The sequence below is a fragment of the Aquarana catesbeiana genome, linkage group LG06, assembly GCF_042186555.1.
Source record: "Aquarana catesbeiana isolate 2022-GZ linkage group LG06, ASM4218655v1, whole genome shotgun sequence".
In the NCBI taxonomy this organism is placed as follows: Eukaryota; Metazoa; Chordata; class Amphibia; order Anura; family Ranidae; genus Aquarana; species Aquarana catesbeiana.
In genome coordinates, this window is record NC_133329.1 from 188,552,332 (window position 1) to 188,566,974 (window position 14,643).

General features: G+C 45.3%; 1 protein-coding gene across 3 annotated transcripts in view; it reads right to left on the minus strand.

The window, feature by feature from the left end:
• The window catches only part of SNX29 (sorting nexin 29), a 2,112,233-nt gene that overhangs the window by 2,058,341 nt on the left and 39,249 nt on the right, over window positions 1-14,643 (minus strand). For all 3 annotated transcript variants that reach the window (XM_073591167.1, XM_073591166.1, XM_073591168.1), the window contains exons 2-3: window positions 9,715-9,779; window positions 2,549-2,601 (exon numbers count right to left, since the gene is read on the minus strand). In XM_073591167.1, the coding sequence (XP_073447268.1) occupies window positions 2,549-2,601; window positions 9,715-9,779 (118 nt within the window). The remainder of the gene's footprint in view (window positions 1-2,548; window positions 2,602-9,714; window positions 9,780-14,643) is intronic.

Below are 14,643 nucleotides of genomic sequence, written 5' to 3' on the forward strand. Positions count from 1 at the left end.
TAACAGTGTAAATTTGCTTTCCCCTCCCCTTTGAAAATGTTCAAATTGGGCCCAAAGTGTCAATATTCTGTGTGGCCACCATTATTTTCCAGCACTGTCTTAACCCTCTTGGGCATGGAGTTCACCAGAGCTTCACAGGTTGCCACAGTAGTCCTCTGTCACTCCTCCATGACAACATCACCGAGCTGGTGGATGTTAGAGACCTTGCACTCCTCCGCCTTCCACTTGAGGATGCCCCAGAGATGCTCAATAGGGTTTAGGTCTGGAGACATGCTTGGCCAGTCCATCACCTTTATCCTCATCTTCTTTAGCAAGGCAGTGGTCATCTTGGAGGTGTGTTTGGGGTCGTCATCATGTTGGAATACTGCCCTGTGGCCCAGTCTCTGAGGAGGGGGTCATGCTCTGCTTCAGTATGTCACAGTACATGTTGGCATTCATGGTCCCCTCAATGATCTGTAGCTCCCCAGTACTGGCAGCACTCATGCAGCCCCAGACCATGACACTCCCACCACCATGCTTGACTGTAGGCAAGATACACACTTATCTTTGTACTCCTCACCTGGTTGCCACCATACATGCTTGACACCATTTGAACCAAATAAGTTTATCTTGGTCTCAGACCACAGGACATGGTTCCAGTAATTCATGTCCTTACTCTGCTTGTCTTCAGCAAACTGCAGGTTTTCTTGTGCATCATCTTTAGAAGAGGCTTCCTTCTGGGAGGTCAGCCATGCAGACCAATTTGATGCAGTGTGCGGCGTATGGTCTGATCACTGACAAGCTGACCGTCCACCCCTTCAACCTCTGCAGCAATGCTGGCAGCACTCATACATCTATTTCCCAAAGACAACCCATGGATATGATGCTGAGCATGTGCACTTAACTTTTTTTTTTTGAAATTTTTTTTTATTGAAATGTTTTACTGTAGAGGTACAAAACAGGGCCATTGGGGCATACCCCGGCAACTATACATACATAACTAAAAACGAAAAAAAAAAACACAGCCAGTGCTCAGGTTATACATGGCAGCTTGGGGGATTATTACCAGTAAGGACCGCTCCTAGGCGGTCCTGTGCTTGTTTTGTTATTTCTGCCTAGTCCTACTCCTGAAGGTGGTGATATAACCCTAAGGTCAAGATTAGAAGTGCTGTGTCCGTCAATGAACGAAAGAGAAATATTGTTTCTTGTAAGACCTCTTCTCGCTCTTGTCTATCAGAACCAGATGCTATAGGAACAAATAAGATTAAGTGTGATGACCTATCCTCTGGACTTACACCTCTACTCATCCGTCTGGAGCATGGATCTCAGCCCTCAATAGGGCCAGGGAACTATAGAGGATATCTAACCAGGACAAGCCACTAAGGGTTGATCATCAGTTGTAGATTCCAAGTCTGTCCACAGGTGCCAGATTTTTTCATATTTTTTGGGGCATTCTTGGGACAAGTACGTTGCTTTGTAGAGGGGGTATCATTGTATTGACTGCTTCCATGATGACAGGGTAGGGGGATTGGCTGACTTCCATTTTAACACTATGGCTTTCCTCGCATAAAATAAAAGGATGATTAGTAGAGTGCGTGTTGTTTTAGCTAACGCTAGTTGTTCCACAAGGCCAAAGAGACAGACACCGATTGTCAGAGGAATAGGTATGGTAGTTAACCCATGAATAAATTGATTACCTCCCACCAATAATCTTGAATATGTGGGCAATCCCAGAATATATGTAGGAAGCCTGCAGGAGTACCAGAGCATCTGCAGCAAGCAGCTGATGATGCTGGGTATATGCGATGGAGGCGTTGGGACGTATAGTAAATTCTGTGAAGGATTTTTAATTGGATTAACTTGTCCCTAGTTGCAACCAGAGGCTGAAGTGGGTAGTCCCACGTCTTCCCAGTCTTCGCCGTCCAGTTCCTGCACCTCCGCCCACCACAACCCATCCAATCCAACCTGAATGAATGGCGCCCCCATTAAATTTAAAGGAAAGTACAGCCAAAGCTTGCTTGGCCATACTTCTCCTGTGCACCACAGGAGCGCAGCTTGTTCTGCTGAAGCCCGCTGTCGGCTGGTCCAGGCTCAGGCAAGATCGTTACAATGAAGTCAGGATCCGCCCACATGCCTAAACTAGCACCCGGCCCAGCCTCCCGGCAAGCCTGAGCCAGCCGCTCACGATCCCTCCACAGCCCAGCGTTCCCGTAAGCGTGATGAGGGGGGCAGAGCAGGGAGCCGGTGACTAACAGTCAATGGCTCTCTGCTCAGGGAGCTCCAAGAACCAAGGTTGGACAGTGTGCCAGCCTCCTGAAGGCGGCAGTATAACCTGGCTGTATAAGAGGCCCTGTGTCCTTCAATGGAAGCAAAACAATATAGATTAGCCACTAAAACATGAACTGTACAGGATAAAAAAATATTAAGATTTAGGGAAGATTAGCTGATGAGCTGCATATTAAAATAGAGATGCCTGAAAATTTATATGTTCTGAGCTGTTCTAAAACTAACATTATTCTTTAAAAATTAACATAGATCTAAGTGGCAAGAGTGATATAGGAACTTTTACCGGCTATCAGAATCTGAAGCAATTTCTTTGCGTCCTCCAAATCTTATCTGGCACTAAAAATAAGAGAAGAGAAAAAAAATAAAATAAATAAATATATATTTTTTTCTCAAACAATGCTGTTAAAGAGATTGTCTGCGCATTTCTTGGATTCTTTGACATCCAAGTAGGTTAGTTTCCAGATATGGGTTATGGAAATAGAACAGGGTGGTTTAACAAATATTTACATCATGATCATGAACCATCAACATTCACCATGATATACTGTATGACAACATGGTGCCATGGGGATTTTTAATTTTTTTGTAAATGCTCAGACTGTGTTTAGCAGACTAAGAATACGCAAGTTAACATATACCGAATTTATCGGCGTATAACACGTGCCGGCGTATAACACGCACCCCAAGTTTAGGAGGGAATTTTAAGGAAAAAAACTTTTAGGAGGGAAGCTTAAGAAAAAAAAAACACATTTAAATGCAGCCTTATCAGTGTCCATCTGCACCCTTGTCCAGTGTCATTGCAGCCTTGTCAGTGTCAGTCTGGCCTTGTCAGTGTCAGTGTAGCCTTGTCAGTGTCATTTGCAGCCTTGTCAGTGTCATTTGCAGCCTTGTCAGTGCAGCCTTGCCCCAGTGTCATTTGCAGACTTGTCAATGTAGTCTTGCTCCAGTGTCATTGCAGCCTTGTCCCAGTGTCATTGCAGCCTTGCCCCAGTGTCATTGCAGCCTTGCCCCAGTGTCATTTGCAGACTTGTCAGTGTAGCCTTCCAGTTTAAAAATGGTGCCGCCGACATACAAAGCCAGATGTCCTGTGTATCTCGGCGGCGCTCAGTGGCTCTCGGCTCCTTGGGTGTGACTGTGAGCGGAGCCGAGAGCCGCCGAGATCATAGCCAAGTGTACTCGGCTAGACTCGGCTCCGCTCACAGTCACGCACAGTCCCGGTGTTATGTCCATCATAGGGCGGGACTGGGCGTGACTGCGAGCGAAGCCGAGTCTAGCCAAGCACGCTCGGCTATGTGTATCTCGGCGGCTCACTCCTCCGCTCACAATCAGTGGGGGATCAGCGTATAACATGCACCCATGATTTTCCCCTGATTTTAAGGGGAAAAAAGTGCGTGTTATACGCCGATAAATACGGTAGTTAGATAGTTAGTGCAGAAAAGAAAGGGGGAAGGGGGTTTTGGGACTTTAAATGAGGCAATGAATGGCTAGGTTCATCTGCCTCCATCCCTATTGTTATACAACATCAATTGAAGGAATGGGTTGGGACTTTAGGTGGAGCACAGCTAAGAATATAAAAATGTAAAATCACATGATACGATAATGGATTCCAAAGAAATATACATTGAATAATAGAGATAACATGATAAAGATAGTAAGTAGCATCTTGGCAATTTATTATGCATGATAATGACAAAATTGACAAAAAATAACTAATCTATGGGTAATAGATACATTGGTATATAGGTAGTACAAATATTCAAATTCATGGACAACATAATTCTGTTAATCATAGTAATATATGATGGTAAAATTTCATATCATTCATATTGTGGAATCTCAAAATCACATGATTGTATGGTGTAGCATAAGGCTAGGCTCTATGCGTTTTGTGGAGAATATCCACTCATCAGGAGTAGTTAAATGTGCAAAGGTCTGTTAATAAAGAGAATTACAGAATGAACAAATGCTAGACACGGAGGAGAAAAAGAGCGAGGGTGAAAAGGGTATTACCAAACGCTCTTACCTACAAGTAGAGTGGGTATATAATTAGGGATGTTATTAACAGCTGGAGGTGTCATGGAGATACAAATATCCCACGGGAGCTGAGGCCGCACTGCCACGGCCACACTGAGGCCCAAAGACATGACGTGAAAAACATCAGTGTTGGTGTAGTCCCCTGTTAATGATTGAGAGTGTGTGTGCCAATTCCAGTGAATATACTGATAGGTTGAAAAAAAAAAAGACACAAATCCATCTAGTTTAACGAATAAAAAAAAAATAATTATAATAATTATACAATCCCATATACACAATCCTATACCCACAGTTGATCCAGAGGAAGGCAAAAAACCCCAGCAAAGGATGATCCAATTTGCTTACAGCAGGGGAAAAAAATCCTTCCTGATCCCCCGAGAGGCAATTGGATAGTTCCTGAATCAACTTTACTTATAAATGTTAGTACCATACCAGGTATACCATGTACATTTAGGAAAGAATCCAGGCCTTTTTTAAAGCAATCTACTGAGCGGGCCAGAACCACCTCTGGAGGGAGTCTATTCCACATTTTCACAGCTATTACTGTGAAGAAACCTTTCTGTATTTGGAGATTAAATCTCTTTTGCTCTAGACGTAAAGAGCGCCCCCTTGTCCTCTGTGATGACCTTTAAGTGAATAACACCACCAAGTTCACTATATGGACCCCTTATGTATTTGTACATGTTGATCATACTCCCCCTTAATCTACTCTTCTCAAGAGAGAGAACATTTATTTAATCTTTCCTCATATTTGAGCTCCTCCCATGCCTCTTATCAGTTTGGTTGCCCTTCTTTGCACTTTTTCCCCGATATCCTTTTTGAGAACTGGTGTCCAAAACTGAACTGCATATTCCAAATGAGGTCTTACTAACGAATTTGTACTGGGACAAGATTATATATCTCTCTCTCTGGGGTCATAACTTTCCTAATACAACAAAGGACTTTTCTCGCTTTGGAAACCGCAGCTTGGCATTGCATGCCATTATTAAGCTTATGATCTACCAAACCCCCCAGATCCTTCTCCACCATTTATTCCCCCTAGTATGTATGATGCATGCATATTCTTATCCCCCGAGTGCATACCTTTACATTTATCAAGATTAAACCTCAGTTGTCACATAGTTGCCCAATTAAACAGTGCATTGAAGTTGTCTTGTAAGGGAGTAACACAACAACAATAACTCTATGACAAATTTGTCTGTTTGACACTGGGCTCACAGCAATAGGCATTTTACATTTTGACTCAATAAGTATTGCAGTCACAAAGAGTTCAGGTGCATTACCTACATGACTCTAAATACTACTGAATAATATCTGTGACAGATCTAGCCGGGAGAGAGACAATTGCAGGGGACTGAATGCTAGCCTCTTGCCGACCGATCGTGGGCCCTGGCATTTGGGGGAACGGTGCTCTTTGTGAGCTGTATGCCTGGGGACCCTTGAGGTGGTATCCCCCAGGACACACAGACTCTGGGGACCCTGGATTTGCCATATTAGGAATACTGGCTGATCCATAATGCTTGGACAAATACTGTCCAAAACTGAACTGCATATTCCAAATGAGGTCTTACTAACGGATTTTCACAGGGGCAAGATTATATATATCTCTCTCTCTGGGGTCATAACTTTCTAGCAGGCAACAGACAGACAGGTGGCTGATGTAAATTCCAGCCACCTGTCTGTTGCCTGCTAGAATGTGTATTGTAAATAAGTCTCTAGTATGGGATCTAAGAGGCATTAGATCCCCATTGTTGTTTGTGTTAATTAACTCTGCTATTGTGATAATGTTGATTGGGTTTTCTGAGCTACAAGACGGCCAGTCTGGCCTAAAGGTCATATCTGAGTCATCTAGGCTGTCTAAAGGGATTAGTTAATTAGCCCATATTAATTAGGTTTCTGGTCACAGGTGTATGTTCAGAGTAATATGAGCAGGAGGTATACACCTCCTCTTTTACTGTATTAAAGACCCTGTATTTTGCAATAAAAGAGATTCCTGGTTGAACTTACATACAGCCTGCCTTGTGTTTGTTCTGAGCTACACAACTGGATTAGAACGGCACATAGCTGTAGTTCTAGTCCCGGAGCATCGGATGACCGAACCATCAGATGTTGCGATCTGCAATCTGATTCTATAGCTGCAGAGGAGTGTTGGGAGAGTGGAATCGAGCGAGCAGGGGCTCGTTACAATATCATTACAACTATAAACTGTGAACATTATCTGAATGCAATATTAATTTGAAATAGTGGTCCTATAAAAGCAAAAAAACTTCAGAAAATTACTGATTTAAAGGTTGCCTAGGGGATGATGAATATGGTGTTATGCTTACCCTACTCTTCGCTCCCTCAGGTTACTTCTGTGCTGTAAGACTGGTCCCCCGAAGCTACTTCTCTTCATTGCCCACCAGTTGCAGGGTTATCTAAATGGGGTTTAGCAGGTCTGCATAAGCTTTAAGCATGTTGTAAACTACTAATGGCTATCATAGGCGAAAACCTGATAACCAGATACCTGTCGAGGGGCAAGATCTAATTTGGAAGCAATAAAATCCATTACCAGGTTGCCTCTCAAGGCAGGCCTGCTAGTAAAGTACTGTAAAATTCTGTTTCCTCTCGGCATTGCAATGTTAATCCCCTTCAGAATGCTGATTGCCTTCATACTTGATAAAAATGACCATCCAATCCCACCTTGCCAAGAGTCACCTCTGCTTGAAACTGCCCGCATGAGCAAATCCTCATGTATGTGTCTGCTGTAACTGCCTGTCGTTTTTGAGCAAGCAGATTCCCATGAATAAAAAAATAGAGGGCATGGGCCCTACAGGCTTTAAGCACATCACATAAACCCATGGGGAATCGTATACAAATCTGGCCACTGTCAAAAACTAGAGTAGCTTTACAGTAAATTAGGCGACATCTATCACTGATTCCACAATAGGCAGTACTCCAGGCCCTGTAACACCACTGCCCCCTTGGTGAAAAAACAAGGGAGGGACACGCTCAATCTAGGCAGCAAATATAAAACATTACAAACTGCTCTACAGATGGACCAGATGGCTGCAGAGACACTCACCATTCTCACCACAGGATTCATGCTTAGGAAGAGAAAAATCCAATCTACATCCATTACAAAGGGGTCAGTCTCATAGAATCTTCAGGGACTCAATCCTCCGTTAATGGGTCTGCCACCCTGGACCTATACAGCAGCCTGCAGGAAACTCCTTGTCAGTTGTTACTGCACAGGATTCCATGTACACAAGATCTAGTGCCAACAGGTTGCATTAAAGGCAAAACCCTTCATCTCTTCTTTCTTCCACTGCAGCAGGGTCCATTGCCATTCTTCTGAGCGATAAGCTATAGGAATGGATCTGGGGAGCACCAAACTTCTGATCTCTACTTAAACCGTTGAGCATCTGGTAGCACTATGCAGAGAACTGCACATTAGTGACCATCTGTGTTGCTATGGCTATATTAGTGATTTTTATAGCATAAATACAGTATATTGAATGAGGCATAGTGTTATCAAAAATTATCGTGTATTGTTTTTAGAAGCTAGTTTTCCCCTATTTGACTGGTTTATGGAGCTCATGCAACAGGAAGTGATGTTGGGGAGAGGGTAGTTGGTGGTGGCCCCACCCACTCTCCTTTTCGGTACCCCTGCCCCCCCTTTTTCTTTTTCTCTCTTTATCCCCGCCCTTCCTCCTACCCTTCCTAGCCCCACACGAATAAGGGAGGCGGGATCAATACCAAAAAAATCTTGTCTACTTTTGCTCCCACTTCCCAATGAGAGATTATAATTGACCTGACCAGTAGTGCTCCTATATACCTAGTTCTTAAACATTAGACAGTTTAGGGCTACGCCCTACAACAACCTTATATGAAGGATAAAATAGTGAGTATAACTACCCAAACGCTACAGGGACAGGAGGACTCCCTCGGATCCTAAGGTATATATAGGCTTTAGACTGAGTTCTTTTCATGTGCCATGTTTTGTTACGCTTTCTGTTTGTACTAATATTTTTACAATGCTATCCATGAACACATTTACTGTATTGTATGTGAAAACTTTAATAAAATATGTATGAAACAGGAAGTGATGTTGGCAAGAAGTAGGGGGGGGGAGACAAAGGACTTGAACTCAGCCAAACAGAAGTAGTTTTGGGGAAGCAAGGAGCAGTCTGGAAGAGATGCTGGATAGAAGGAAGGCAACTCCATATCACCAGGAAGACTGAAAGAATTGAACTTTACCTGGGGATGACACTAAATCTACAACCCAAGTTTCCATCCAGCTCCCTCAGTTTTGAATTTGCAGGATGTTGACCAGGAGGGTGTGACAAGGCCAAGTAAATGTCAAGGTTATGCAATAGAGTTTTGTCTGTCAGCTTACCTGTCTCCATGTGTTCATCTCTAGAGACCAGCTGACCCTGACCTGATTGCTTTTAAATTCTCTCCTCTAACATGGCTCCACCCCAGCTCCTATCAGAGAACTCTATATTAACCTCTGCACTGCAGGCCAGCCCTGCTGATCATCCTTTGTGTGTTTGGCTTCCTGTTTCCTGCCTGCCGTGTGCTCTACGTTTGTTTCTGTTACCGACTTTGGCGTGTTCTCAACTATTCCTGTCTGCTCGTGACCCTGACCTTTGGCGTGTCCCCAACTATCCCTGTTTGCCTGTGACCCTGAACCTTTGGCATGAACTCTGTTGTCCTTGTCTGCTTGTGGCCCCGACCTTGGCTTATTCCCTTACTATCCCTATCCACCTGTTGCCTACTGTGGGTGTGAGTTGGGGGTCGCGATCTGGAGTCAGTTGCAGCCCAGTCCTTCCTCACCACTAGAGGCTCTGGTGAACACCTGCTGGATCTTAGACTCCGCGCCCTAGGGAATCTTACGCTCTAACCCCGGTGGGATCCGTGTTGGTGTTCCAGTGGCCCTGCCTTCCTTACCACCCTGACTCCCATCCGCAGCAGTCAGCCGTAGAGTCCACTACCTTGCGGTGCACTCCTGATCTCAACCGTGTGCATCTGTCACCTAGGCTCAAGGTGAACTGACAGTAAATTTTGTTAATTTAGAAAGCAACTTGTGTCTTCATCTAGAGCAGGGATCTCCAAACTATGGCCCTCCAGCTGCTGGGGAACTACAAGTCCCATGAGGCATTGTAAAACTCTGACATTCACAGGCATGACTAGGCATGATGAGAATTGTAGTTCCTGAACAACTGGAGGGCCATAGTTTGGAGACCCCTGATCTAGAGTTTCTATTTTAAAACTTGCAAAGCACTGGATTCTTTCAATCCAATGTGCCCCGTCCATACCAACCCACTGCACCCTTTGAGGACATTTACCACAGTCTGCTTACACATCTGCCTCTATTACTGTCTCCTGTAAACACCATTAAAAAGATTCTTCAACTAAAAGCATATATCTTACCTGCTTTACTGCATCCAATAAACGTTTCATTAGAAACTGTCTTTTTAAGTCATTGTTCTGTGGCCCTGTAAAAAAAGTTACTCATTTTAGTCTTTAGATATTTTTATTTTCACATAGAGAACTACCAGCAATAAATACCACATAGAATAGGTTTATTGTAGTCTGCATAAATGATATGTAACTAAAACCTAAACAAGCATAAGCAGTACATCATAATGCATTGCTTGAGTAAAGGGTAATTCCGTGTACACACGGTCGGACTTTCCGACCGGACTTGTCCGACGGACCAAATCCGGCGGACAATCTGATCGTGTGTGGGCTTCTCCGAACCTTCAGCGGACTTTTCCAGTCGCAAATCTGACGGACTCTAGATTTGGAACATGCTTCAAATTTTTACGTTGTAACTCCGCTGGACCCAGAAATCTGCTCGTCTGTATGCTAGTCCGACGGACAAAAACCTACGCTAGGGCAACTATTGGCTACTGGCTATCAACTTCCTCATTTTAGTCCGGTCGTACGTCATCACGTACGAATCCGTGGGACTTTTGTGTGATCGTATGTAGTTAAGTCCGTTCATTATAAAGTCCGCCGCAAGTCCGCAAAAAGTCTGTCGAAAGTCACGGGCTGTCGGACTTTTGTAGCTGAAAAGTTCGACCGTGTGTACGCGGCATAACTGTGTTCCTCATCTACAAAAGAAGCTTACCATGGAAAAAAACAAACACACACAACATAATAGATTGCTCTTACAATTCAACCTTTTCACTGCCAGATATTACGTCCATACGCTGGACCTAAAAAGTGCCTGCAGGTGGCCAAGTCTGTACGTCGTATGGACCTCATTTCTCCCTCTCCTACCGTATAAGCTTATGGTCGCATCAATGACCACAAGCTTATATCCGAATTGTTCAGCAGACTCTGATAAACAATTCTATAACTCTGATCAGCGGATTACAACCCGTTGATCAGAGTTATTAACAGGGCTGGACTGGGACAAAAATTTGGCCCTGGACTTCATCATGACCGACCCACTTCAATTTTGAGTGTCTCCATCAGCACCCCCTTTATATCAGCGTGTCCCCAACAGTGTCCCCCTTACAGCAGAGTGTCCCCATCAGCAGCCCTATTCACATCAGTGTGCCCCATCAGCAGCCCCCTTCACATCAGAGTGTCCCCATCAGCAGTCTCATCAGCAGCCCCCATCACATCAGAGTGTTCCCATCAGCAGCCCCCTTCACATCAGAGTGTCCCCTTCAGCAGCCATCTTCACATCAAAGTGTCCCCTTCAGCAGCCATCTTCACATCAAAGTGTCCCCTTCAGCAGCCCCCTTCACACCAAAGTGTTCCCATCAGCATCTCCCATCACATCAGAGTTTCCCCATCAGCAGCCCCATTCACATCAGTTTCCCAATCAGCAGTCCCCTTCACATCAGTGTGTGCCCATCAGCAGCCCCTTTGCATCAGAGTGTCCCCATCAGCAGCCCACTTTACATCAGTGTCCCCATCAGTAGCCCCCTTTACATCAGAGTGTCTCCATCAGCAGCCCCCTTCACATCAGTGTGTCCTCCCTCTCCTCCCCCTCCCACATGTACTCAGTTTTGAAAGCAGCTTCTCGTTCCTCTCTCCAGTCATGTGATAAGTGATAAGGGGAGAGAGGAAGGAACGTCTGCCGGCTGTCTATCTCCCCCTGCAGGCTGGAGGGAGCAGAAAGCCTAATGCTCTCTCCAGCAAGTGACGGCAGCTTCTCCTCCTGACAGGAGTGAAATCACGATCACTCACTGTCAGAGAGGAGTGGCTCCAGGACTGCACCTGATCGACCCACTGAGCCATCAGCCCACCGGGAAACTTCCGGTAGTCCCGATGACCAGTACATGCCTGGTTATTAACCTCTAATGTGATTTTTTTTTTAAAAACACATAGTGAGACCCCCCCAGGTCCCCCCGCACTCACCCCTTCATGGTGAAGGTTCCCCCCCGCACTCACCCCTCCATAGCTTCTTCAGCTTCTCCACCCGGCCATCCCGATCCTTCTTGATTGGCCAGGAGAAGAAACCAGAAGATAATAGCGAATATTAACTCACTATTGTCACAAGTGGATGTTCCATGCATCTCTGTGCAGGCAGTCCCATTCATGTCGTTTGGGATGTAGCAAGTGCACAAACAGAGCCGTTTCTCCCAATTTTACATCCATGTAGGTCCACATGCATGTCCCTGAGCTCACACTGTCTGCGTTCGGGGTCATGTACCCACACCCACACGGATGGCAGATTGGGAACAGCAGCTATACCTGTGTAGCCTTTGCATCCCAACTGACATAAATTAAACTGCCTGTACGGGGATGCATGGAATACCTGTGCATCCCTGTGCGGGTAAACATGGCCCTCCATGGGTGTACACTTCAGTATGCCACATGTGAACGATGCTGTAGTAGCAATTTAGCAGGAATTTTGTAAGTTGTTGTGTTTATGTGCACTATTAATGATTTTAGTGTATTTTTTGTTAAAATAGCAATATGATGAATATTTGCGCAATAATTATTGTGGGGCCCAAAAAATCAGCAGCACTTTTTTTATTCTACAGGTCATGGGCTTTCAGAAAATGTCTAGTTTAAGGGTCTTTGCAAACTCTGAAAGCTGTAAGTAAAAAATTGTAACCTCTGAATTTTTAGAGTATATTGTTTTTATTTACAGTTTTGTGTACCTTCAGGTTTTCACCATTTCACAAAAATTTAAAACCGTAAAAATATTTGTTGTTTAACCAGTTGCCGACCGCCGCACGCAGATGTACGTCGGCACAATGGCACGGGCAGGCATAAGGGCTTACCCTGCACGTCCCTCTGTGCCCACGGGTGGGGGGTTCGATTAGACCCCCCCCCGGTGCCTGCGGTGGTCGGATTACCGTCAGGAGCGTTCCGAGGTGAGGGGGAAGCCACTGATTCATGGCTACCCCCTCACAATCGCTCCTGGCGAATGAGAATCTTCCTCTGCTGCTGTAATATAAACAGCGGCAGAGGAAGTGATGTCATCGCTCCTCGTGAAACCTTTTCGCTCCGGCTTCCGAGAAGAGAAGACATCAAGTAAGTTTGCACCAACACTACACTTACAGTAGAACACTCTAGGCACACTTTTCCCCCCCGATCACCCCCCTGTACCCCATCACAGTGACACCAATAGCAGTTTTTTTTCTGATTATTGCATTGGTGTCATTTTGTGACAGTTATAAGTGGTAGTGCATTTAGTGTTAGACCCCTTTAGGTTTAGGGTACCCCCCTAACCCCCCCAATAAAGTTTTAACATCTTGATCACCCCCCCGTCACCAGTGTCACTAAGCGATCTTTTATATGATCGCTGTATTAGTGTCACAGGTGACGCTAGTTAGGCAGGTAAGTATTTAGGTTCGCCGTCATTGTTTTATAGCGTCAGGGACCCCCATAAACTACCTAGTAAAGGTTTTAACCCCCTGATTGCCCCCTAGTTAACCCTTTCGCCAGTGACCACCCTATAACTGTTACGGGTGACACTGGTTAGTTAGTTTTTTTATAGTGTCAGGGCACCCGCCGTTTATTACCCAATAAAGGTTTAACCCCTAATCGCCCGGCGGGTGATATAAGTTAGGTCTTGGGGTCAGATAGGGTCTGCGTCGCCCAAGCAGCGTCAGGTTAGTGCCAGTACTGATAACACCCACGCACGCAGCATACACCTCCCTTAGTGGTATAGTATCTGAATGGATCAATATCTGATCCGATCAGATCTATACTGGCGTCCTCAGCAGTTTAGGGTTCCCAAAAATGCAGTGTTAGCGGGATCAGCCCAGATACCTGCTAGCACCTGCGTTTTGCCCCTCCGCCCAGCCCAGTCCACCCAACTGCAGTTCAAGCTGGCGAGGTGGCAAGCACAAGTAGTGTCCCGCTGCCACCAAGAAGACGACCACAGGCCTGTCGTGCCCATAGTGCCCTTCCTGCTGCATTCGCCAATCGTAATTGGGAACCCACCAGTTCTGCAGCACCCTTACTTCCCCCCTTCACTGGCCAACCCGGCATTCAGGTGGAAACAGTTGATTTTATGTCACTTGATTTTTATTAGCTGTTTTTCACCGAAGATCTCTATAGATCTATTGTGGACCAAAGCAATTTGTATGCTGGTCAACACATCGCCACTATTCCCCAGTCCTCCCTTGCCAAAGATTGGAAACCAATTACGGTTTCGAATTTAAGATCTTTCTGGGCCTATCCCTCCTCATGAGCATAACCAAAAAGAGTGCGTTGCGGTCATATTGGTTCACTGACCCAATTCACCATATGCCAATGTTCTCTGCTTCCATGGCCAGGGCACGATACGAGCAGATTTTGCGGTTCATGCACTTCAACAACAATGAACTCTGTCGACCTCGTGGAGACCCTGGATACGATCGGCTCTACAAAATTCGGCCCCTCGTAAACCACTTCAACCAATGGTTTTGCAGACTTGTTTACTCCCCATTAAGTTGTCTGCATTGAGGAGTCCCTGATTAAGTTTTCTGGACGCTTGTCATTCAAACAGAACCTTCCTAGCAAGCGTGCCAAATACAGGGTCAAGATGTATAAGCTCTGTGACAGGGCCACAGACTATACATGTCGTTTTATGGTTTACGAGGGAAGAGATAGTCACGTAGAGCCGACAAACTGCCCTGACTACATAGGAAGCGCTGGCAAGATTGTGTGGGGCTTGGTGTCACCCTTATTCGGAAAGGGGTACCACTTGTACGTGGACAATTATTACAGGAGCGTGCCACTTTTTAGTCACCTGTTTGATCATCAGATTGGAGCATGTGGCACCGTGCAATCTAATCGCCGGGGCTTTTCCCAGCGGCTTGTAGATTCCCATCTTAGGCTGGGGGAGAGAGCCTGCTTGAAGTGTTATAACTTGCTCGCTATGAAGTGGAGGGATAATAAGAA